At 42.5% G+C, this 26,689-nt stretch overlaps 1 protein-coding gene and 1 long non-coding RNA gene across 2 annotated transcripts in view; one reads left to right on the forward strand and one right to left on the reverse strand.

Annotated features, from left to right (window-relative positions):
• myo1ea (myosin IEa) overlaps nt 1-9,650 on the reverse strand; it is a 241,425-nt gene extending 231,775 nt beyond the window's left edge. The window contains exon 1 of the mRNA XM_063065755.1: nt 9,377-9,650. Within this exon, the coding sequence (XP_062921825.1) occupies nt 9,377-9,379 (3 nt within the window). The 5' untranslated portion in view covers nt 9,380-9,650. The remainder of the gene's footprint in view (nt 1-9,376) is intronic.
• Nucleotides 9,651-9,808: 158 nt separating this feature from the next.
• LOC134355960 (uncharacterized) overlaps nt 9,809-26,689 on the forward strand; it is a 56,845-nt gene continuing 39,964 nt past the window's right edge. Inside the window, exon 1 of the long non-coding RNA XR_010020232.1 lies at nt 9,809-9,897. This is a non-coding gene — a long non-coding RNA (uncharacterized LOC134355960). The remainder of the gene's footprint in view (nt 9,898-26,689) is intronic.

The following is a 26,689-nucleotide window of genomic DNA, read 5'->3' on the forward strand; positions in this document are numbered from 1 at the left end:
GGTACTCCTTTCGCACCTTAGCTGAGATTACCAAAGGCCAGCGAACAAAGCTTCGTCACTTGCTCGGCGCTTTATCTTCCCCAACACGAGAGCAACTCCACAAATATGTTGGGCTCACGAGAACTCCTTGCAGCATTGGATAAATTATATGGAACAAATCTGATGATGATAGCCAAGCACCCACTTTGTCCCATTTTGGTTCATGGCTGGTTCCTTGTGGTTCAAAAAGATTTGTTTCACTTCACTGCTAAGGAGTTGAGGATACCTGTGCATTAATTACTTGAACAGAGAATGTTTGTTGCAAACTGGCCACCACATGGTCTTACGCTGAGTGGGACTCTATCCGTCTGTGACAATTGGTATCCCTTTCACCTTGGAGTCAAAGGGTCACAGGTTCAAGTCTCACTCCAGAGCCTCAGTCTTAAGTATAAAAATCTAAGCTGACCCTCCAAGACAGTTTTGAGAGATGATCCTCTTTTCAGGATGAGTCATTAAATGTTAAAATGCACTGCCAAATGGCTATGAAGATCCCTCAACACTATTTGGAAGAAGAACAAAGATGCAATTTAATGTGGATAAATGTGAAGTTATCCACTTTGGTGGCAAAAATAGGAAAACAGATTATTATCTGAATGGTGGCCGATTAGGAAAAGGGGAGGTGCAACGAGACCTGGGTGTCATTATACACCAGTCATTGAAAGTGGGCATGCAGGTACAGCAGGCGGTGAAAAAGGCGAACGGTATGCTGGCATTTATAGCAAGAGGATTCGAGTACAGGAGCAGGGAGGTACTACTGCAGTTGTACAAGGCCTTGGTGAGACCACACCTGGAGTATTGTGTGCAGTTTTGGTCCCCTAATCTGAGGAAAGACATCTTTGCCATAGAGGGAGTACAAAGAAGGTTCACCAGATTGATTCCTGGGATGGCAGGTCTTTCATATGAAGAAAGACTGGATGAACTGGGCTTGTACTCGTTGGAATTTAGAAGATTGAGGGGGGATCTGATTGAAACGTATAAGATCCTAAAGGGATTGGACAGGCTAGATGCGGGAAGATTGTTCCCGATGTTGGGGAGGTCTAGAACGAGGGGTCACAGTTTGAGGATAGAGGGGAAGCCTTTTAGGACCGAGGTTAGGAAAAACTTCTTCACACAGAGAGTGGTGAATCTGTGGAATTCTCTGCCACAGCAAACTGTTGAGGCCAGTTCATTAGCTATGTTTAAAAGGAAGTTAGATATGGCCCTTGTGGCTACAGGGGTCAGGGGGTATGGAGGGAAGGCTGGGTTCTGAGTTGGATGATCAGCCATGATCATAATAAATGGCGGTGCAGGCTCGAAGGGCCGAATGGCCTACTCCTGCACCTATTTTCTATGTTTCTATGTTTCTATTATCGTTTCTTTTATCCTGGAGCCTTAAAACATCATTTGCACAACAGTTTATCTGATCTTCATCATAATGCCATTGTGAATGGCTGCTTAATCAGATTTATCATCTTGACATGAAATTACTATAAATTACAAACAAACAAACAAATAAATGAAGGAAATAAAGGGAAGAAAGGTGGTGCTCATGTTCATAGACTGGACAGAAATCTGATGGTGGAGGGTCGAAGCTGTTTTTGAATCGTTCACTGTGTGCCTCCAGGCTCCTTGAAGGCAGTAACAAGAAGATGGTCTGTCCCAGATGTTCAGGATCCTTTGTGGGATGTCCTGAATGGAATATGAAATGAAAGATACAATTGCAAACACGAGGAAATCTGCAGATGCTGGAATTTCAAGCAACACACATAAAAGTTGCTGGTGAAAGCAGCAGGCCAGGCAGCATCTCTAGGAAGAGGTACAGTTGATGTTTTGGGCCGAGACCCCTCGTCAGGACTAAAAGAAGAAGAGCTAGTAAGAGATTTGAAAGTGGGAGGTGGAGGGGGAGATCGAAAATGATAGGAGACAGAAGGGGGAAGGAGGAAGCCAAGAGCTGGACAGTTGATTGGCAAAAGGGATACGAGAGGATCATGGGATAGGAGGCCTAGGTAGAAAGAAAAGGGGGAGGGGGGGAAAACCCAGAGGATGGGCAAGGGGTATAGTGAGGGGGACAGAGGGAAAAAAAGGAGAGAGAGAAAAAGAATGTGTGTATATAAATAACAGATGGGGTATGAGGGGGAGGTGGGGCATTAGCGGAAGTTTGAGGAGGCAATGTTCATGCCATCAGGTTGGAGGCTACTCAGACGGAATATAAGGTGTTGTTCCTCCAATGGAAGTTTTTCTTTCCATATTTTGTCAAAATTCTCCTTTAGATGAACATGTGATATACAGTTCCTAGAGGGATTTTAAAAAGACGCTATTCAAAGAGATCTCTGTAATGTTCATTATTTTTCTTTAAAAATGGAATTGAATTTGGGTATAATTCAAGCAAACTATCACACAAATGGTAACAGTTGAGTGTATATTTTATAAATATACTCTTAACAATTCTTAGAAACACTCTTGAAACATTACACAAGGGAAAACAATGGTTTTTAAACAGTTCAGTAAAAATACACGAAGTGTAATCACTGAAGAAATCATAGAGCCCAGTTTAAGCTGGGGCAGGAACCAAAACAAGCAATACTAGGATGAGCAATTCTAACACATGGACGTGCCCACCAGTAACTACACACAAATAGATTTTACATAGATCAGTGTTCTGCTTTAATGACTGTGTAAATGTTGTATCAAACTGTGGCATTCAATTATTTAGTTATACTTAGAACATAAAATATAAACTAGAGGGCCATCCCTTTGCTCATGCCTGCTTTGCCATTCAACGTAATCTTGGCGGATCTTTTAGCACAGAGCCACTCTCCTGTACCAACCACATTTTCATTGACTCTCGCAGTTTACAAGGGCCCATCTTCCTCAAAAGCAGCGCAAAGTGTTGAATATAGCCTATTGAACCATCCTGAAGCACACACTGCGAATAAAGCAAGGCCAAATATCTGTATGACCTGTTCCAACAGAAAACATTCCAATAAACAACCAAAATGATCAGAGCACCAGAGAAAACAGGAACAAGAAGAGCAGAAGTAGTTTATAAGAAGCCAATTACTGCACTGTTCTTGGTGATGAAACATAACCTGCAACATCGGCTATTGTGATCAGGCCCAGCCTAAGCAAAGCAAAAACTGCAAAAGACAACCACTGTGAGACCAATGTGTGTGCTTTTTGTGAAAGTCCCTCCCTGATGTGAAAAAGATACTGTTATCCGAACAAGTGGTGCATGATCGATGACTGATTCTACTGTCTCTGTTTTTTGGACAGCAATGGGACATCAACTTGGTAACATTTTCAATATTGGTGTCTAATACAGAAAGAAAAAGATACATGGGCCTTAATCCAAAATGAAGTTCATGGTTATCAACTTAGCCTTGCAGGGAGTTCTTTTTTCAATGGATCAGAAGGCTGTGAGTACATAGTGTTTCAGCGAAATATTCAGGGTAACATTTGGGTGTAGCACTGGCTCAATGATACTTTGTTAAAGTCTGGTTTCTAAGATTAGATGTAAACTCTTTTCAGCTATCATAAGAATATGTACTAAGTTCCGACCCACTAATTGAAGAAGCACAGAGATCTTTCCTTGTGTTTAGGCCACTTCTCGTCCTTCATCTAAAAAGGAATCATATGTGTGGGTGGATCATTCACTTCAAGACCACTCTGGGGATCTTGCTGGTGAAGAATGGCTCTTTTCAATGCCATGTGTAACCACTAGAAGACAAAGCACTACAATGCAAATATTAGTTTTCTTCAATAAGAAAGACTGATAGAGCAAGTAAAAATGTACAGAAAATAATTAATGGAGCAAACTTCCTTTTGTGTCTCTGAGGAATCTTCCAAAATGCTTCAAAAATAATTATTACTTGAACAACATTGACATTATTGTAAGATCTCTCTACTTCACTATTTCAGGAATGTCTTGTGGCTGCAAAAGGCTCTACACAAATTCAGCTCATTTGCTTACATTGGGGAATGAAGCAACCTTTATGTGAATCTATCTTTGGCATCTGCAAGCTGTAATGCAAATCTTTAAATCTGTTTCGTAAACTAAGCCAAGTTCATCAAGAACTTTTTGATCTAAACCCAGGGTTCCCAACCTTTCTTATGCCATGGACCGCAGGTTGGGAACCCCGGTCTAAACCTTGCAAACCATTTAAAGTGCAATAGCAAAGTTGGATGTTACATATTTATTATTACACTTTTACTTTGAGCAAGTTTATGAGGGCAAAATAATATACACATTTTGAAAGAATCCAGAAACTCATTACATTCCAGAGAGTAAAGTAAAGAGTTCTTGGGGGCAAAGAAAAAGGCGCCAAAAATAAGATACTGTTCCTTAAACAGTCTTGGTTAATAATCTACTACAGCCATAAAAATTAAATTTCTGCACAAAACAGATATTACACTTGAATAGATTGCATGTAATTGAGATATAGTTTTCATTACCATCAGTTTAAAATAAATCCTCTGAGATGGCTGGATCAGATCTCCAAGAATACAGATTTATTTAACTTTTTTTTAAAAAAAATGAAGATTGAAGAATTTGTTATTTATTTTGATTAAACAATTTCTGCCATCTTCACTGAAGGTATGAGTTCTTTGCAGAGTATAATTCCGCAGCTGGTGGGTGCCTTGCAGCATGACACCAACATATTATTTGCAAGCTCTGCGAACATAGGAGTAGACCTGACATCTGTTGATACATCAAACACACTCAATTTTGTCCTTTCCGAATGCCCATAGAGTTTGGAATTCCAGCATAGGTCACTACATGTCAGTCAAGAGCAAACACCACCCAGCTACACATTGTCTAGCATGTAATCCTGATCAACATAGCGCTGACTGAGTAAAGTAAAGCATCTGAGATCTTGCCAGTCTTGGCCATTCACTGACTACTTACATCATGCTTATTAGGAAGCACCTTTATCTCTATTTTTAAGCAGCAGGTTTTCTCTACTTAATGGGCATGTCCTTGGAGCAGCCAATGGGCAGGTTACTCCTTCTGGTTCATGAATGGCCTAGTCGGCTATCTGAATAATTTGGAACTTCTGTCTGGCCCCTGCAGAGATTCTTTCCTCTCCCTCCCCAAGGTGTTTTGCAAACGCTGACCACTTCAGTTCACAGTTAACATCAGAATCGGGTTTAATATCACTGGCATATGTCCTGAAATTTGTTGTTTTTTTGGCAGCAGTACATTGCAAAACATAATAATAGAGAATAACTGAATGACTATAAGCATATGTATATACAGTATATATAAAAATAGTTAAACAAGTATCACAAAAATAAAAATAAAAAGTAGTGAGGTAGTGTTCATGGGTTCAAAGTCCATTCAGAAATCAGAAGGCAGAGGGGAAGAAGCTGTTCCTCAATCATTGAGTGTGTGTCTTTAGGCTCATGTATCCTCTTGCTGATGGTATCAATGAGAAGAGGGCATGTTCTGGGTCATGGGGGTCCTTTCTGATGGATGCCACCTTTCTGAGGCATCGCTCCTGGATACTAGAGGCTAGTGCCCATAATGGAGCTGACCGTCTACAACTCTCTGCAGCTTACTTTCATCCTGTGCAGTAGCCTGCCCCCACCCCCATACTAGATATTGACACAGCCAATTAGAATGCCAGTCAGGAACCAACTGTATCCGGAGGTACAGTTGCATGTTCATGCATATCTATTCATTGGCACATCATGGTGGACCACTTGACCATTCCATCATTACTTTCATTGGCTTCCACCTAAAACGCTTTTGAACAATATTCTACTGTAGCAAATCATGATGCCACATGTGCTGGCACACTTACAGAAACAACAAATGCACAGGCTTCCATTTTAAGTTGAGCTAACATGTACTCAAAGATGATATTTTACAGTTAACCATTGACTGCTGCTCTTGTATGTCAAAATGGAACTTTTGGATCTCAGCACACAGAGTAAGTATTTCAGAGCTACATTAAATCTGTAACTTAAATAACTACTATTAAAGTTGAACAGTTCTGTAGGAAATGCAAATGAACTGAACCGAGTTGCTGAGCATCTAAGAAATCAACTGACTTACTTCTGCATAGGAACTGCATGAAATTTGCAACACAGACTTTGATGAATGATTGAATTTAAACTCCCTCCACATGTGCCTCCACTCATTTTATCAGTAAATTAAGCAGAAGATGGAGGAGGAGAAGATGGCGGCGCGACGCAGAGCACGTGGCCTCTCCGGTGAATGATATCTGTAATCTGTCAAGTAGGGGACCGTGCACAATTCTGATTTGATGGAGACAGACGTGAGAGTACGGAGGAACATCTGGAGAAACTTCTGAAATGCCCGCTTTGCTGCCGCTGCTACTGTGTGGTCCGAAATCTCCAGAGCAGAAGGCCCCGAATCTTCGGCTTTGCTTGTTTCGGCGGCCGGGGGATGTTGAAGGCGCTCAGGAGGCTGTATCAGAGGGGCTGGTCAGAGGCTCGAAGTTTATGGATGGAGAGACTCAGTGTCGGCTGTGGTCGGGTGCTTCCAATGCATCGGCAGGTGCCTGGAGGTTTATGGCAGGGAGTTTCTCCCTTTTGCCGCCTGCTATCGGAGACCAGGGAGTTGACTGGGACTTGAGACTTTTTTTTACCGTACCCATGATCCGTTCTTTATCAAATTATGGTATTGCTTTGCACTGCTGTAACTATATGTTATAATTATGTGGTTCTGTCAGTGTTAAGTCTTTGGTTTGTCCTGTTTTTCTGTGATATCAATCTGGAGGAACATTGTATCATTTCTTAATGCATGTATGCATTTCTAAATGACAATAAACGAGGACTGAGTGTTCTCATATCTAATCTAAAGTCTTTGTGACAATCGAACCTTCCCAAAAGTTAAACAATGCATAACAAGATGATTTTATGGTAACAAATTGCCAAATGCCAGTGCTCAAAGAAACAGAGATACCTATACTGAGATCCGACATGCAGTTGCAGCAAGGAATTAGAAAGGCAAATTGTACATTGTCCCTTATTGCAAGAGGATTTGAGTATAGAAGCAAAGACATCTTACTGCAGTTTGAGAGCACTTCAAAGAAACTGAATCTGAAGTGGTCTCCTTAACTAAAAAGAATATATTTGCCATGGAGCAGAGGTTCCCAAACTTTTTTATGCCATAGACCCCTACCATTAATCAAGGAGGTGTGAACCCTAGGTTAGGAATCCTTGCTACAGATGAAGCTTTAGACACTGTCCTTCCTGAATGCCCATAAAGTTTGGAAATCCAGCAAAGGTCACTATGCTCCATCTGCATAATATTGCATGGCATGATTGACTCATGTCAGTCATGAACAAGAACCACCCAGCTGCACTTGCTCTAGATGTAATTCATTAGACTCCTTGCAGGGAGCTGGTTTGCCTATGAGAACAGATCCAATAGTCTAAACCAGGATTCTCTACAGATTAGTAAAACAAGAGGTGAAACTTACAAAATTGTTAGGAGACTCCACAGAATGGATGCAGGGAAGATGACTCTTCACCCAAGGGAAACAAGAACCTGGGGAGGTTATTTAAAACTGAAATGAGGAGGAAATTCCTCCGTAATAGAATTATGAATCTTTGGCTTTCTCTACCAAGGAGGGATGTGGGAACTCAATCAATGAGCTCACTCAAGACAGGTAAGTCTGGATATCAAAGGAATTGGAAATAGTGCAGGAAAGTGGAGCTGAAGGAGAATCTTGATGAATAGGAGGACGGGCTTGAAAGATGAGATGCCTACTCATGTTCCCATTTCTCATGTTGTTGTTTACTTTTCCAATTAGCAGGTTTACTTTCTTATTAACACTGTAGTAACATTATAAAAAAGAAACTTTGTAGATCTGGATTGGATACAAAAATAACATGCCCTGTTAATGCATATTCATTAGTAACCATGCATTTTCTGAAATAAATTATTGCATTTATTTCTCATTAGTTACACATATGCATATTATGCATGCATATACACCATTCATACATATGCAATGATGACGGTTGTTTTTCCACAGACAGATGTATTGAACTTAAGTAGTGAAGCTTTAAGACAATCCACAGATAGGTGTTTGTAGAAACAGTCAGCAGTATCCTGCAGTTCAACCACAAGGTCAACAATGAAAGACTGGCAGAAGCAATGAGTATCACCCAACAAACCAATGTTACTGGTTATCAGATGATCACGTAGACGAGGACTTAAACTCTACCGTCAAGACTGTATTCCACGAAAATCTCACATCTATATTGTTTCTTCAATTACTGGACCCATCCATTTTCAAATCAAAAAGGTAAATATATTCCCTATTCAAGGACACTTGATTCTCGCTCTCAAGCCTATCCTAGTAATCGGAAACAATTAGACCATTCTCTTACGAACTGGAATTGTATCGATATAATATCCTTTACGACACACGCGCACGGTCTAACTAACACAATCATTACAAAAACTTTCTTGCCCGATGTGAATTTCGATAATTATTTACTGGGTATGGCGTTTGAAAACAAAGTTATGTATCGTCATTTTTAATGCAGGTGCTGCAAATCAGAATGAAAACCTACAATGCTCAACAAGTGAAGCAAAATGCCGGAGAGAAACAGATTGAAATCACCGATCGAAGATCTTTCGCGATTCTTTAATTTTCTGACCTAGTCATACAGCAAGTAAAAAGGTATTTCGGCCCACCAAATCTGGGCCGATCACCAAGCACCACCTCACCCACCCCCACCTGTTCTATCACCCACTCATAAACATGGGGCAATTTACAGGGGGTGAACCCGCACGTCTTTGGCAGCAGTTGAGTATTTCCAACATCTTCTGCTTCTATGCATGTCTATTTTTCAGTGTATAGACTACATGGCACATAATCGTTTGGCATTTCAGTCTGTTTGGCCCCAAAGCAGACAAGAATGTAAACATAAAAGTACTAAATAAAGCGAAACACTGGGTTGGAAACCTCTTATCAGTCAACAAAATAAGCATCGCTAAACGAGGCCAAAAGGATAGAGGAAATTTTAAGACTTTGTTTTACTTTATTATTTGAATGGAGGCACATCTGTTAAGATCACTAGGGCGACCAGTCTCTTATCCGCCAAGAGCTTGGCGAGTGTGAGCCCTTGTGTCCCAGGGGTACAGACTGCGCTTCCGGGAACGAACGGAGACCTCGTCCACCGCACAGGGGGGCGCTCTCGCCGCTCTCACTTCCCAGTCAGTGAATGCGGAGCGCAGCGCATTCCTGCTCCAGCTTCCCGGCAATCTGAGTAACTCCATCCCGGGGTCTGAAGTCTGGGCACGGTGTTCTGGATGCAGAACAGCTGTGGAAGCAGACCCACCCACTGACGCCAATATTTATGTTGTAAGACTTACCATGTTATCGGCTGGGATTTATGTCCGAGGGAGAGCTATACTGTTCGGGGCCGTGTCAGATGCTGTGCGCTTCTTTACCGGCGATCCGGTGTCTGGGAGAGAGCGCGGAACTCCATCTACAGTTGAAACTGGCATTGAAAGCATCAGTAGAGTGGAGAAGAGTCCATGTTTGCCAAGGGGAGCAGGGAGCAGGGAGCAGGGAGCGGAGACACTATGCTCCTGCCGAATCAGTGCTGCGGCTCTGGGTGAGCTTCGCCGCTACAGGATCGTTTTGAATGGCTCTCTGAGCGAGTGCCAATCAGTCCATAAATGGAGAAAAGTGGCTCGGCGCCTCAGCCAATGGGGTTGCCAGCGAGCTCGTCACACCATTGGGAATGCGGGGAGAGAGGGAGGGAAGACGGGCGCTGGAGGTGGAACTTGCCCCTGGGCCGTGCCATTCGAAACAACCACCCACCTCCAGCCGAACTGCACGCCAGTGCAACTTATGGACCGCAGGTCGGGGCGCAGAATTGTTTATGCACGTCAGTAATAACGTTTTGTTTGGAAATATGAATAGTTTTACTGTAATTAGATGCTGCGGTTTAGGAGGGACACGTGCAGCTGCCATCCTTTGATTCAGATTGAAGTTTATGATCGTTGACATATGTCGTGAAATTTGTCCACCAGTTACACTCCCAGTTCAGTACATTTGGTATCTCCGAGATCTTGCATCGCTCAGGGAAACACACCAACAAGTTTTGTATGATCTCTGTTGCTACACTGAGTTTGAAATTATGGGGCCAAAGGCAGAGACTCTTACAATATTTAAGAAGCAGCTGGACGAGCACCAGCAAGAGAGAAAATCTGCAAATGCTGGAAATCCACACACAGCGTGCTGGAGGAACTCGGCACCAGGCAGCATCTATGGGAAAAAAGTGCAGTCAACATTTCAGGCCGCGACCCATCAGCGGGATTGGAGAAAAAAATCCTAAAGAGTAGAGTTGAAAGGTAGGGGGAGGGGAGGGAGAAAGAACAGGTGAGAGGAGAAACCGGAAAGGGGGCGGGGTGAGGTAAAGAGCTGGGAAGTCGATTGGTGAAAGAGATACAGGGCTGGAGAAGGGGAGTCTGATGGGAGAGGACGGACGGCGATGGAAGAAGTTAAAGGGGAGGAGCACCAGAGGGAGGTGAGGGGCAGGTAAGGAGATAAGGTGAGAGAGGGATGGGGGATGGTGCCCATTACCAGAAGTTCAAGAAATGGATGTTCGTGCCATCAGGTTGGAGGCTACCCTGACGGAATATAAAGTGTGTTTCCTCCAACCTAAGTGTGGCCTCATTGGGGCAGTAGAGGGGCCTGAGTGTGCCTCGCACCCCATCCTCCCGCCAACCTAGGGTTCCCCTTGTTCTCACCTACCACCCTACCAGCCTCCACGTCCAGCACATAATTCTCCGCAACTTCTGGCATCTTCTATGGGATCCCACCCACACTTTTTGCTTTCCGCAAAAATCGGTCCCTATGTGACTCCCTTGCCCATTCATCCTTCCCCACTGATCTCCCTCCTGGCACTTACCCTTGCAAGTGAAACAAGTGCCATACCTCCTCCCTCACTACCATTCAGTGCCCCAAACAATCCTGCCAGGTGAGGTGGTACTTCACCTGTGAGTCCATTGGGGTCATATACTGTGTCTGGAGCTCCCGCTGTGGCCTTCTGTATATCGGTGAGACCCAGCGTAGATTGGGAGACTGCTTTGCTGAGCACCTAGTCCTCCAGAAAAACTGGGATCTCCCAGTAGCCACCCATTTTAATTTCACTTCCTGTCCCATTCTGATATGTCTATCCATGGCCTCTACTATCGCGATGAGGCCATGCTCAGGTTGGAAGAGCAACGCCTTCACCAGCCCCATCCCCCTTTCCCTCTCTCATCTTCCCTGCCCATCACCTCCCTCTGGTGCTCCTCCCCCTTTTCTTTCTTCCATGACCTTATGTCCTCTTCTATTAGATTCCCCCTTCTCCAGCCCTGTAACTCTTTCACCAATCAACTTCCCATCTCTTTACTTCACCCCTCCTCCCGGTTTCACCTAAAACCTGTGTTTCTTCCTCCCCTCCACCCCCTCACCTTTTAACCCTACTCCTCATCTTTTTTTCTCCAGTCCTGCTGAAGGGTCTCAGCCCAAAAAATTGACTGTTTATTCATTTCCATAGATGCTGCCTGGCCTGCTTGAGTACCTCCAGCATTTTGTGTGTGTTGCTTGGACAAGCACCAGAATAGCCATGGCACAGCCAGCTGGATGCCAAGTGCTGGTAGATGGGTACTTGATATTAGCCTGGATATTGGACCAAAGTCTGCTTTTGTGCTCTAAGACTCTGTGTAATATTCATCATTTTTGTTCTCAACCATGCAATTTTGAGTACAGAGATGATTCAAGCTCCAGCTTTCTTTCAGCCCTGCTCAGTTATCCTGATGCCCATGGTGAACTCAACACTAAGAGCTCTACCTCTGAATGTGGCAATGGTAGTTAGTGCAGAAGTTAGATTCTGTTGGTGACATCCATCATCACAGGAAACTCATCCGCAGCCACTGGTAACCTAATTTTACGGATATACCAACTTTCAGGCAGACTGTAACATCGAAACAGCAAGCTGTTGGCCTCCCCTCTCACTGAAGGAGGAGTGGTACCTCCCTCTCCCTTGTTAGTGAGAGAGAGAGATGAGCGGTGGTTTTTGATGGACTCTAGATTATGGTCTCTTTAGTGGCTTTGCTATTGTTTGGGTGGTGGGGGGGCTGATGCTTTTTGCTGGAACAAGGGGGGAGGGTTGATGGTTGCTGCAGCTTGTGCATGGGAGGGGGCTTTGGGGTTCTCCGTTTTCCTGTCATTCATTCTTTTGGGGTTTTTCTTCTATTTTGTGGATGTCTGTGAAGAGTAAGAAATTCAGGTTTTATATCGTATACATTCTCTCATATTAAATTGAACTATTTACTTGGTGTATTCAACACAATAAAAACATCCCAAACTGCATTGCACTATCAAATGAAAATTGACCCTATGCTGTACAACATAAAAGTTGCGCAGCCGATTAAAAGTTCAGAGTGCCTTAATAACAGATGGTGAGAGATTGTATAAAGACAAGATTTTAGAGCATGGTGACTTGGCATGGAAATTCACAGCTATTAATAGTAGAAAAGAATTAGGAGAAGGCATTTTGATGGATGATAGGGCTGGAGATGAGTGGGTGAAACCAAGGATGGTTTAGTAAATAAGGAGGAAATATTCAAAATATCAGCCTTACCATGCAAACAATATTTAGTTAAAGATAAGACTTGGGCATTAGAATCTTAGATTAGCTCAAGAAGTAGTAGTTCAGAACAGGTAAATTCAAAGACATGCATGAGCTGTTGTGGGGGTGAAAATGGGTGCACAAATTAGGTCTCAAACTCAATGGGGAGTTGAAGAAAAAACTAAAACACCAAATAGTTTGATTAGATTTCAGATGATTACTTACAAAGAATGGTTTTATCTTGAAAATGATGTTGCAATTGCACAACAGGTCTGTCATTATCTAGGATAGTTAAGACTTATTATTTTCAGGAAATACATAGTTTGAGTCAGAAAGCAAAAATACCTATAACACGCACAGGAAATCTGGCAATCCCTTGAAGTAGAACTTATTTCAATTAGTTACTGTGACATAATGAGTTTAAATATATCTTTTTAAGTAATGTGAGGCATGTAGTTCCTAGTAGTCTCTTGAAAAGATGTGTAGTAGTGGTTGGGTTGAGGTGTCCTCTGATTTTGGTAATTTACTTGGCAAGTGTTTCGTTACCATGTGAGGAGGCACCATCAGTGCGTTGTTGGTCACAATCAACAGTGCACTGACAGTGGCTCTTCGCATGGTGATAAAACACTTGCAAGCAAATTGCCAAAAATCAGAGGACAACTCAACCCAACCATCAACATTCAGAGCTACACGTCTTCTGAATTATTTCCATGTACAGTATTTGGTATTTTTCACTGTAAAAGGGGGTAAATATTTTGTTTATTGATCCGTTAACTCTGTGAAGGGTTTACCCTGGCAAGGCAATTTATTTTCTTTCTTTCAAGATGTCCCAGAACAATTTTTCCAGCATTCTTTTTCTGGTGGTATTATCACTAGCAGCCAAGTAACTTAACTACCAATGAAAATGCAAATTGATGATCCCATGTGGTTGTCCTGTTAATGTGTTACATCTGATGTAAACGTCTTGGCCAAGGGGGAATTTTTTTAAAATCCTTCTAAATCCTTCAAAAATAACTTTAAAGGTCATCCTTCAAAACAACTCTGGGGGTGCTTGCAGTGGCATTCTCAAACAGAAACAAGTTTTCAGGCTACACAAGAAGAATTAAGGCGAATGACCAAAGGTATGACTGACAAAGCAGTCTTTAAAGATTGTCTCACATAGCGTAATTGACAAAGAAAGAAAGGTTTAAGGGCTGAATTCTAAATATCAGTGCCTCAGCAGCAGAAATTACAGCAAATTGGGAGGTTATTTTGTGAAATGAGGAACAGTTGAGAATTAGAGGACTGGAGCTGTTTTGAAGGTTAAAGTACTGGAAAGCAGGAACATCAGAATCAGATGGAACATCACTGACGTATGTTGTGATCACAGAGGAATTTGAAATCAAGTATAAGAATTTTAAAACCCAGAGTATTAATGTAAGTCAACCAGCGGAGGGCTGAAAGTGGAGCAGAGAATGCTGCGGGTTAGAACAGAATTTAGTGTGACATCATGTGAAAGGAGTTTGGAATGAAGAGAAGAAAGGACTGTATTGGCTTAAGCTCGTCTACAGGTGGGTGAGGGTTTCTGCAGCAAATTAGCTCTGTCAGGTACAGAGTTGATTTATTGTAAATGGATCTCCATCAGCTCAGAATTCTGCCCAAAGTCCAACCTTTAAGATCACCCTTGTGTTTGTGCTTTTTGGTGACATCAGGAAAACTCCAGCCCTTTGTCAATGATCCTTTTATTTCAAATACCACAGCAACTGCAACTGGCACTGGAGAAGCTGAGCACGGTGATCAACAGGCACAGGACAGGGCATCCTGATGCCTTCCTGATCATTGCTGGGGACTTCAGTCAGGCCAGCCTGAAGTAGTCTCTGACAAACCACCACCAACAAACAGAGGAGCCAACACACTTAGTCACTGTGACACCACCATCAAGAATGCTTGTCATTCCATGCCAAGCCTGCACTTTGGCAAGTCCAATCACCGAGGTAGAGACTGAGGACCACAGCACCGGTGGTAAGGACATGAAAATATGGTCAAGGGAAGTTGAAGAATGTTTACAGGACTGCTTTGAGTTGGTGGACTGGAATACTCATGGATTCATCTTCGGATCTAAATGAATATACCACAGTCATCAATCGACTTCAAGACCTGTGTATATGAATGTGTACCTTCAAGAACATACAAAAACATACCCAAATCAGAAGCCCTGAACTAACCAGAAAATTCACAGTCTGCTGAGGGCTAGATCTGTGGTGTTCAAGCCTAGTGACTGAAAGCCCTACAGGAGGTCCAGGTATGACCATTAAAGGCCATTGTAGGAGCACCAAGGCAATTCTGTGTGAAACATCCTGGTTTCCTTGGCTACATAAGTCTAGGGAAGACAACCTCTGGCCCCGCCAAACTCATGAGACTGGGGTGCACTCGATCTCACTCCAGACCCCAATTTGTGTGGATGCTGTGTCATTTGCTACCCTGTTACAAATTAATGCCATGAAATAACAGTACACGATTAAAGGAATTATATTTATGAATCTTAACTAAAGGGTTAGTAAAGAATAACAAAAGGAAAATAGGCCCATTCTAATTAAACAGTCACAGTTGTATGTTGGAACTCATCTTGAACTTCTCTGTCACTCACGCGCTGGGCCCTTGATCAACGTGAAAACACACACCACCTTCCAAATGTTGCTCTCAATCCATCTTGAACAATTGGTTCTTCCACCGTATCATATGCTATGACCATTTCTCCCCAACGCCTTCACTCTTCATCTCCCCGCAAACAAAAACTCCAAGCCCAACCTTCATGTCCCTCACCAGAGAAACCTCCCCTTAATCCAATGATCTTAATTTTATGGCACACATTTCTCCACATCCTTCATCTTCAACAGTAACCCAAAATAGCATGAAAACAGAACAGACTGCTCTTACAGAGCTGCCAAAATGAAATACAGCATAACAGTAAAAATATGAACCAGGGCATTAGATGTGTGAGGTTAGAGATTCAGCCAGATGCATGACAGCTGCAACAGGGCTTGTAAGCTGTTACGTCCCATAAGGAGAAGCCTAACAGCATAAATAGTTGTGATGCTTTACTCCCCAATGAGCTCAACACTTTTGTGCACACTTTGAAAGGGAGAATTAAACTACACTTGTGTGAATCTTGGACACTGACTTCAGAATTTCCTTCAAGATGGTGAACACTCACAAGGCGCCTGGCCTCAATGGTGTATCTGATTGCATACTGAGAACCTTTGCCAACCAACTGGCTGGAATGTTCAAGGATATTTTCAACCTCTCTCACCTGCTTCAAAACAGCATAATCATACCAGTGCCCAGGAAAAGTAGGGTGAGCTGCCTCAGCTGCTCTCACCCCAAAGCACTCGCATCTATTGTGGTGAAATGCATTGAGAAGGTGGTCTTGCCTAGAATTAACTCTTGCCTGAGCAAGGACTAGGATCCGGGATCCACTGCAATTTTCTTGCCACCTCAGCAGGTCTGCAATCTCATTAGCTCTCCACTTGGCCTTGGACCACCTGGACAACAGCAATACCTATGTCAGGCTGCTGTTCATCAATTACAGCTTAACTCCATCATCCACTCAGTACTAATCAACAAGCTTCAAAACCTGGACCTCTGTACCTTCCTCTGCAATTGGATCCTTGACTTATTCATTGGGAGACCATGGTCAGTGCAAATTGGTAATAACGTCTCCTCCTCATGGATAACCAACACACGCTCAAGGATGCTTGGCTAGCCTATTGCTCTACTGTCTCTATGGCCATGACTGTGCGGCTAGGCACAGCTCAAAGGCCATCTATAAATTCACCGATGACACAACTGTTGTTGGCAGAATCATAATTGGCAAGGCAAGCAAGAGAAAAGAATTCAAATCAAATCAAGTTTAATTATCATTCAAACCATACATAGATATGACTGAAGAAGACAGTGTTCCTCGATTGATAATGGATCTCTGGAGAACATACACCAATCCCCATCACAAGTGGTCTGTGGTGGAAAGGGTGAGGACCTTCAAGTTCTTGGGCATCAACAACTCAGAGGATCTGTCCTGGGCCCAACACGTTGATGCAGTCATGAAGGAGGCACACCAGCAGCTCTGCTTCATTGGCAGTTTGTTGAGATTTGGTATGTTATTAGCAAATTTAAACAGATGTACCACGAAGAGTATTCTGACTGGTTGCATCACTTCCTGCTGTGTTGGCTTCAATGTACAAGATCGAAAGAGTCTGCAGACGGTTGTACTCTCAGCCATCTGCATTCACAATCGTTTCCACCATTAAGGACATCTTTAAAAGGCAGTGGTGCAAGAAGGCAGCATCCATTATTATGAATCTTCATCATTCAGGACACACCCTCTTCTCATTTCTATCATCAAAGGGGTGGTGCAGGAGCTTGAAGACCTCAATGTAACTCAACATTTTGGTAACTGCTTCTTCCCACCCGGCCATCAGATTTCTGGATAGTCCATGAACTCGTGAACACTACTGCCTCTTTTGCACTATTTACCTAACATATGTAATATAGTAATGTTTATGTCTTGCCCTGCACTGCTGCCACAAAACAACTACGTTCACGACATAGGTCAGTGGTAATAAACCTGATTTTGATTCTCTGAAAAAAAAATAGAAAATGCTGGCAACGTTTAACAAGTCAGACAGTATTTGTGGGGAGGGGAACAAGAATTAATATCATAGTTCAGTTCTATTTACAATAAAAACTACAATTTTCTGATAATCTGGCTCACTTGGAACTTTGATGGTGCAGGATGTAGACATTGTTGGAACCATTGTTCAAAGTTGAAAGTAAATTTATTATCAAAATACATTTCATTCAAGGACTCTGGTACAGTATTTCCATGCCAGGCTGTGAAGTAACCGGTGAATGTACTCTCCACTACACCTCTATAGAAGTTTGTCAATGTTTTAACATCCATTAGATGTTATTATTCTATTTTCGTTCATTATTTGTAGGTGTTACATTTTTATAGTAAACTGCAGTGAATCAGTGAGATTAATAGGAACATGAAAGAAAGGATCCAAGTGAGTGAGAAGAAGTGGAGCTGGGGTGCTAGGGAACAGGAATGGGGTCGGGGGGGGGGGTTGTGAATTGTTTGATTTCATAACGGATTATCAGAATTACTCCGGTGCAATGCCCATTGGCTGTAGCCTTCCTGGGTGTGTGCACACCACCCATTAAACCTCTCCATCCTCCTCCTTCTCTCCCCCTCCCTTATATCCCCCCCGGACCGCTCCCCTCCCTCTTCCGCATCGTGCACTACTCCTCCCTCCACTCCTTCTGTTACCCTGTCTCCCCCTTTTCGCTTCTCCCCATCTCCCTCAAAACCCGAAGCCGATGGGCCATAAGACCCTTCCACACACAGGGACTGATGAAAAGTCAACAATCCCCGGCCGCTGCGGCAACGGCAGCCGCACCGGCGCCGAGTCATAGTACTGTACAGCCGGCGCTGGTTCATAGTACTGTACAGCTGGTACCGGGCGCCGTGCTCCCGGTAGGAGCTGAGTGAAGCAGAGACGGAGCCCGGCGCCTGAGGCCAACAGCGTGAAATCCCACTATCTGACCAGGTAGCCTCCTCCCTGGCATCATGGTGAGAGTCAGCGCTGGGGTTAAAGGCAAAACATGGGCTGCGGGCACCCCCACTTCTGATGGTGGAGCTTCTGGCTAAAATTAACCGAGTAGCGTATTGCAAATCAGTAAGGTGTTGCATGCGGGACCTGGACTCTATGGGAAAAGTCAGCTTTGATCTAACAAGTTTCAGCTAGTTTAAGCCAGCCACCCTTCAAAAACCAACTATTAGATAGTTAAAGATAGATTTATAAAGGAGGAAATATCACCGGAGTTACAGGCATTGTGATCCCCTAAATTAGGGTTTTTTTAAATTAAGCAAGTTGAGCTTTTTGGTTTTGAAAAATGATTAATTATAATATAGCTTGGTTAAATTAGCACTGAGATAGTTTGTCTGGAGGTGCAGCTTGTTCTGGACTACAAGTCTGTGCTACAGCAGATCTCTTGTTATCTGGTGCCAAAGTCTTTGTTGTATCCAATGCCTTCAGCTGATTTTTTTGGTGTCACATGGAATGAATCAAACCAGCTGAAGATTGGCTTTTATGAAGGTGAGGATCTCAGGAAAAGACCAAGATGGATAACTCGTCTTGCACTTTTAGCGGAATGCAATTGTGAATGGTTCAATCTTATCATTAGCACTCACAGATTCGGGCTACCACCACTGAGGATGGGGATATACATGGAGCTGCCTCTTCCTGTTATTGTTTATTTACCCACCGTCATTCGTGACAAGAGAACATAAGAACATTGGAAATAGGAGCAGGAGTCAGCCATCTGGCCCGTTGAGTTGAGCCTGCTCCGCCATTCATTGCTGATCAGGCCATGGACTCACCTCCACCTACCTGCCTTTTCCCCATAACCCTTCATTCCCCTACAATGCAAAAATCTATCCAACCTTGTCTTAAATATATTTACTGAGATAGCCTCCACTGCTTCATTGAGCAGAGAATTCCATTGATTCACCAGTCTCTGGGAAAAACAGTTCCTCCTCATCTCCGTCCTAAATCTAATCCCCTGAATCTTAAGGCTATGTCTCCTAGTTCTTGTCTCATCTACCAGTGGAAACAACTTTCCTGCCTCTATCTTATCTACCCCTTTCATAATTTTATATGTATTTATAAGATCTCCTCTCATTCTTCGGAATTCCAGTGGGTACAGTCCCAGGCGACTCAATCTCTCCTCATAACTCCCTCATCTCTGGAATCAACCTGGTGAACCTCCTCTGTACCACTTCCAAAGTCAGTATATCCTTCCTCAAGTAAGGAGACCAGAACTGCATGCAGTACTCCAGGTGTGGCCTCACCAGTACCCTGTACAGTTACAGTAGAACCTCCCTGCTCTTAAGTTTAAACTTTCTAGCAATGAAGACCAGCATTCTGTTTGCGTTCTTGATAGCCTGCCCACCTGCAAACCAACCTTTTTTTCATATACAAGCACTCCCAAATCCCTCTCCACAGCAGCATGTTGCAATTTTTTACCATTTAGATAATTATCTGCTCTTTCATTTTTCCTTTCAAAGTGAATGACCTCGCATTTACCAACGTTATACTCCATCTGTCAGACCCTTGCCTACTCAACTAACCTATCTATATCTCTCTATATCTTCTGCGCAGTTTGCTTTCCCATTCAATTTAGTGTCATCAGCAAACTTAGATACACTACACTCTGTCCCCCTCTTCCAGATTGTTAATGCATATCATGAACAGTTGTGGGCCCAGCACCAACCCCTGTGGCACACCACTCACCACTGATTGCCAACCAGAGTAACACCCATGTATCCCCACTCTCTGCTTTCTATTAGTTAACCAATCCTCTATCCATGCTAATACATCAACCCCAACTCTATGCATCCTTATCTTATGGATAAGTCTTCTATACGGCACCTTATCGAATGCATTCTGGAAATCCAAGTAAATAATGTCCATCTGTTCCCTTCTATCTACTGTACTTGTTATATCCTCAAAGAACTCCAGGCGTCTGCCTGAAAGATCCATTTTTTTTCCAGATGCCTCACTATTTCTTCTCTAATGATAGCTTCAAACATTTTCCCAACTACAGATGTTAAACTAACTGGCCTATAGTTACCTGGCTTTTCTCTACATTCTTTTTTGAACAGTAGTGTGACATTCACCATCTTCCAATCTGCTGGGAACTGCCCAGAGTCGGGAGAATTTTTATAAATTACCACTAAAGCCTCTACTATAACTTCTGCCATTTCTTTTACTACCCTGGGATGCATTTTTTCAGGACCGGGGGCTTGTCCACTTTCAGGCCCACAGATTTGCTCAGCACTACATCTTTAGTAATAGCTATTGTGTCGAGTTCTTCACCTCCCATTGCATCCATAACATCTCTCTTTGGCATGTTGAACGTGTCCTTCACCTTGAAGACTGACACAAAATAGTCATTCAAAGCCTCTGCCATTTCCTTATTACCCAATATCAATTCCCCCTTCTCATCCTCCAAGGGACCTATGTTCACTTTAGCCATCCTTTTTCTCTTTATATAACTGTAAAAACTTTTACTATCTGTTTTTATATTTTGTGCTATTTTATTTTCATGATCTATCTTCCCTTTCTTTATTGCTTACTTGGTGGTTCTTTGTTGCTTTTTAAAGTTTTCCCGATCTTCCAGTTTCCCACTACTCTTGGCAGGACTTTGCACACACAAGCTTTCAGTTTGATGCCTTCTTTTATTTCCTTAGTTATCCAAGGCTGGCTCTCCCCACCCTTACTGTCCTTGCTTTTAACTGGAATATACTTCTGTTGAGCATCGTGAAAAATCTTTTTGAAATTCTTCCACTGTTCCTCAATTGTCCCACCATATAGCCTGTGTTCCCAGTCTACACTAGACAAATCCTACCTCATCCCATTGTAGTCTCCATTGTTTAGGCATAATACACTGGTTTTAGATCGAACTATTGCACTCTCCATTTGTATGAGAAACTCAATCATACTGTGATCACTCTTTCCAAGAGGATCCCTAACTACAAGATCACTAATTTTACCTGTCTCAGGACCAGATCTAAGATGACACGTTCCCTTGTAGGTTCAGTAACATGCTGTTCAAGAAAGCCATCACAGATGCATTCTATGAAGACCTCATCAAGACTGCCTCAACCAACTTTATTCACCCAAGTTAAAATCTCCCATGATAACTGCTGTTCCATTCTTACATGCCTCAGATATTTCTCTGTTTATTGCCTGTGCCACTAAAATATAATTATTTGGTGGCCAATAGACAACTCCCACCAGTGATCTTTTATTTTCCCTTTACTATTCTTAATCTCTACCCAGATGGATTCAACATTCTGCTCCTTAGATCTTCTATCGTCTCTCACTATCGCCTTGATCTCATCTTTAAATAAGAGCGCTATCCCACCTCCCTTACCTTCCTATCCTTCTGTATTACCTGATGTGTTTGGATATTTAATTCCCAATCCCCTCCCCCATGCAACCATGTCTCTGTAATGGCCACTAAATCAGGGTGAGACTGCAGACCTTTTGATCTGATCTGGATGTTACATAGTGCAGTACCTAAAGATCTCCAAGTAATTACTTTCTCACCCTTTTGTTAATCATTACATTTTAAAATAACCATAAGTACAATAATATATTGATTACTATCCCACATTAGACACATTTAAGATACTACACGGGAAGAAGGGTGACTTTTTGCTTTGTATGTTGCCATGTTTAAATCTTTCAATACAGTACACATTAAGGCTTGACCGAGTAAATGCACATTTAACAAAGTCAGACATTGACTGGTGCTTTTTAAAGAGTGTTGGTGGATTGTACAAACATTTGCTTTGCTGTGAATGTGGAAGTACAAGTAAATTATTTAAAAATGACAGATTGAGAAGTAATAATCATTAAAGTGAGTTTCCTGCTGTTGGTACATTAATGCCAAGTTTTTTGTAAAAGTAGTGGGAAGGAAATTAAAATAAACAGATCAGTCTTATTCCTCAGTAGTGGTGTAAGTTTCCATAAGAGGTGGGTATTGGTTGGCTGGCTGTGCAAAATATGGAAAAATATCTGAATATGAAACTAGTAAACCTTTTGTTTATATGTGTGTGTGGAGGGGGAGGCAGGAAATCAGTGAACCATCAATGGAAAGGAAACAAACTGTTTAATGTTCTTATAGCTGATATTTAAATCGATCTGGCATTGAGAAACATTTGTCTGAATTCCCACTGAAGTTATGGACAATGTTTTCTGTGATACGGTTCGACTGAGATAAGTTATCTCAATCTTTGTGTAGTAGTTTGTATTTAACTGTTGTCATACACTATACATAGTAAAGTTTCAAGTATCTATTTTCCCATTATTCAGAAATCTGGAAATCTATCTCTAACTCAGCAAGACCCTATTTCCTGTATTGCATTGAAACTTACCTGATTCGCTGGAAAATTTATTATACTGCTGTCTGACATTGAAAGGGTAATGATTTAAAAGTGTGTTAGGGTGATAATGGGAATACCATTCAGTAGTCTGGATCATCTGCCAATCTTTGACATAACCATAATTCTGGGTGTGCTGAACTGTTGGGCTTTTACTGGAGAAACATGACTAGGCTGCTGCTACACTCTAAAGATAGGGATATGTCACTGTGAAGTTGTATGGTTTTCTCAAGGTTCACTTCCGTAAAGTTACTTCCAGTATGAATTAGATGCGGTAGAAATGTCAATTTTGAATTTAAAAACACACCAATTATAGTTACAAGTGTGATGTTTTGATTTATTTGGGTTTTAGCCGGAGTTTAAATTGACTAGCAAGAGAACAGAGTGGCTTAAGTCCCCAACCACTGGGCCGCAAAGCATGCGCTACCGGGCCGCGAGGAAATGATATGATTCGGCGATATGAGTCAGCTGCACCTTTCCTCATCCCCTGTCATGCCCACTGTTGAATGCACGCGAGGTCATTACCCACACGTCAACCATGTCAGCGCGGGAAGAAGATCAACTCCTCGAGCTTGCAAATGACGGTGGGCTGAAAAGTATGTTTGACATAACATCTCTGCCGGCATTCTGGATCAAAGTCAAGGCTGAATAGCCTGAGAAAGCCATGAAAGCACTGAAAACGTTGCTTCCATTTCCAACATATCTCTGCAACGAATGCAACGAAAACTAAATTGCGGAATAGACTGGACATAAAGAACCCCATTTGAGTATCGCTGTCTCCCATCACCCCTCGATGGGACCGTGTTGTTGCAGGGAACCAAGCCCAGGGCTCCCACTGATTCAGCAATATTGGTGTGTTTCAATGATTTTATATGTTCATACGGGGAAAATATATGCTGTGTTTTTAAAATCCAAATGTTACGTAAAGTGTTATGATGCTATTGACTTATAAATGACTTATATAACCATATAACAATTACAGCACGGAAACAGGCCAACTTGGCCCTTCTAGTCTGTGCCAAACGCTACTCTCACCTAGTCCCACCGACCTGCACTCAGCCCATAACCCTCCATTCCTTTCCTGTCCATATACCTATCCAATTTTTCTTTAAATGATAATATTGAACCTGCCTCTACCACTTCTACTGGAAGTTCGTTCAACACTTGCTTCATGCTCCCCTGTCCTCCCCTGATAATTATCATTATATTCATGCGAGGAAAATATGCGCTGTGTGTTTAATATTAAATTCATTAGATAAACCCTTTTAGAAACGAAATTGAGTGTATTAGCCACTTATCACCGATATTCCGGTCGTGATGAACACCTACCCCCCCCGACCAGAATCGCCAAAAACGATCTGTAGAAAAAAAACGGCACGTACACACATGCACACTTTGTGCCCCCACAAGGTTTCACGGTCATGGTAGTTTTTCTCGGGGTAACCACAACGTATTTGACTGCTAGTCTTGTCCGTTGGCAACCCTATCCCCGCACCCCCCCCCCCCGCCCGCCCCGGTCAGCCGGTCCGCAACAATATTGTCAATATTAAACCGGTCCACAGTGCAAAAAAGGTGGGGACCCCTGGTTTAAGGGATGATTTACTAACACTTTAAATATATGTGATAGTTTAGAGGATATAATCTCTCAAAAGTCTCAAGGTCTTAACTATTTAATTGAAAGATTGCTTTGGAAACAGCTAACTTTTTTCACTCACCCACCCTCCTTCCCCAAACATGGAGATCCTCTTGAACTACCTTCAGTGACTGATGTTGGGAGAAACTATTTATTTAACTTGAGCCTTCAGTAAACTTCAGAGAAACCACTGACTGTATGACATAAAGCTGTATCCTTTAAAGAGAAGGATGATTAAACAGATTGCTATTTAAATGGAGAAAGATCTCGAGGAACTGCAGCAGAGAGTGACTTGCAGGTCATATAATGGGCTTACATGTGAGGCAGGTAATTGGGAAGGCTAATGGAATTCTTGCTTTAATATAAGGGATTTGGATGGGTATCCCTGAAAGATTGGGGTTCAATTACTGCTGCTGTTGTTAAGGAGTTTGTATGTTTATCCTCATGACCTCATTGGTTTTTTCCAGGTGTCCGGGTTCCTCCCACATTCCAAAGATCTACTGTATGGGTTAAGATGTGAAACATCCTGTGTTTGAGACCAGAGGCTGGTGACACTGTTGGGCTCGCCCCTGCACGACTCAGACTGTGTAGGTCATTGAGTCAAACCCCGTGTTTCACTGTGGGGCAGCACAGTAGTGTAGCTGTTAGCACATCACTTTACAGTGCCAGCAATCACCAGTCAGGTTCAATTCCCACCACTGCCTGTAAGGAGCTTGGATGTTTTCTCCCCACCATGTGGGTTTCCTCCGAGAGCTCCTGTTTCCTCCTGCATTCCAAATATGTACGGTTAGGGTTAGCGGTGGAAGTGTGGTGGGCTACTCAGCATAATCCTCACTGATGTGATGCAAACAACCTATTCCACCATGTATGCGACAAATAAAGTTAATCTCTAAAAGTGCAGCAGTCTTAAAATATCAATACAAGTGAGACTGAATTAAATGTGTACCAGGTGTCAGTCAGGAAAGTAGTTGCAGCACATTCTTTTTCTTCCTAGTCCGTCCCTCAGATTCTTTGTGCTGTCTGTCCCTGTGTCTCACTGGACTTTTGCAAATGATACTAAATCCACTTGATGTAGTTTTAAAAAATCTTTCTTAAGATATAGACATCATTGTCAACTGCACTTGAGAAGGTGTTGGTTAGCCTCTTTCTTCAACCACTATGAGGTGCATTGTGTGAAGTAGTTCCAGGATTTGACCAGAGATGATGAATATAATCCATGGAAGGTCCATGTGTAAAGTAGAGGGGAACCTGCAAGTTATGATGTTGCAAAAGGGGGCATTGGTTTGTCAAGGAAACTCAGTGATGTATGTGAATAATTTTAATGTTATCTGATATAGCAGAACATGAAAGTATGGAAAATCATATGCATTTGCATTTTATAATAATATCACATCACACTGCTTTATGATACAAGCATTTAGAAGTATGGAATGACTTAAATTGACCATATTTACTCTGACAGTGGAATCAATACCAAAGCTGTTTTCAGCAACACACACACACAACGTGTTGTAGGAACTCAGCAGATCAAGCAGCATCTATGGAGGAAAATCAACTGTCATTGTTTTGGGTAGAGATCCTTCATCTGGGCTGGAAAGAAAGAGGGCAGAGACCAGATGATAGTTGAATCCAGGTGAGGGGGGAAGATAGGAAGGTTAGGGAGTGTGGTGGGGTCAAAGGGAATGATGTGAGATGTTTTGGTCCCAACACTGAGTCCTTGCAGAATTCCATTAGTCATCGCATTAGAGTTAGGATTCAAGTTCTGAGAAGGATCCCCTTATCTCCACTCTCTGATTTCTGACAGTCAGCCAATCATCTAGCCATGTTAGTACCTTGCCCCTAACTCTGGAGGATCTTGTTTAACAGCATTGTGTGTGTTGCACCTTATCAAAGGGCTTCTCAAAATCCAAGTAAATAACATCCACCAGCTGTCCTTTAACCTGGATGTTTCCTCCTCAAAGGATTCTGAGATTTTGTCAGGCAAGATCTCCCTTTAACAAAGCCATACTGTATTCAGTATGTTTTATCAAAGTACTCTGAAATTTCATCTCTAATAATGGACAATTAAAACTTTACCAATCACTAAGGTCAGGTATATAATTTCTTGTCTTTTGCCTCCCTCCTTTCTTAAACAGGCGTATCACATTTCTGATTTTTCCAGTCCTCCAGGATCATCCCTGACTCCAATGATTCTTGAAATGTCTCTACTAAAGTAGACACAAGCTGATCTCCCTCCAGAGAGATATATTCCTGCAACCATCCTCATCCTTTTCTCTCTTTCAAAGGAACGTCCTTGTGCTCTGAGGCTGTGACCTCTGTTCTTAGACTCTCGCACTATTGGAAACATCCTCTCCACATCCTGTCTGTCCAGGCCTTCCAATATTCAATAGGTTTCAATGAGAAACCGTTCATTCTTTCTTCTAAACTTCACCAAG

Source organism: Mobula hypostoma, chromosome 13 (assembly GCF_963921235.1).
Source record: "Mobula hypostoma chromosome 13, sMobHyp1.1, whole genome shotgun sequence".
Taxonomy (NCBI): domain Eukaryota; kingdom Metazoa; phylum Chordata; class Chondrichthyes; order Myliobatiformes; family Myliobatidae; genus Mobula; species Mobula hypostoma.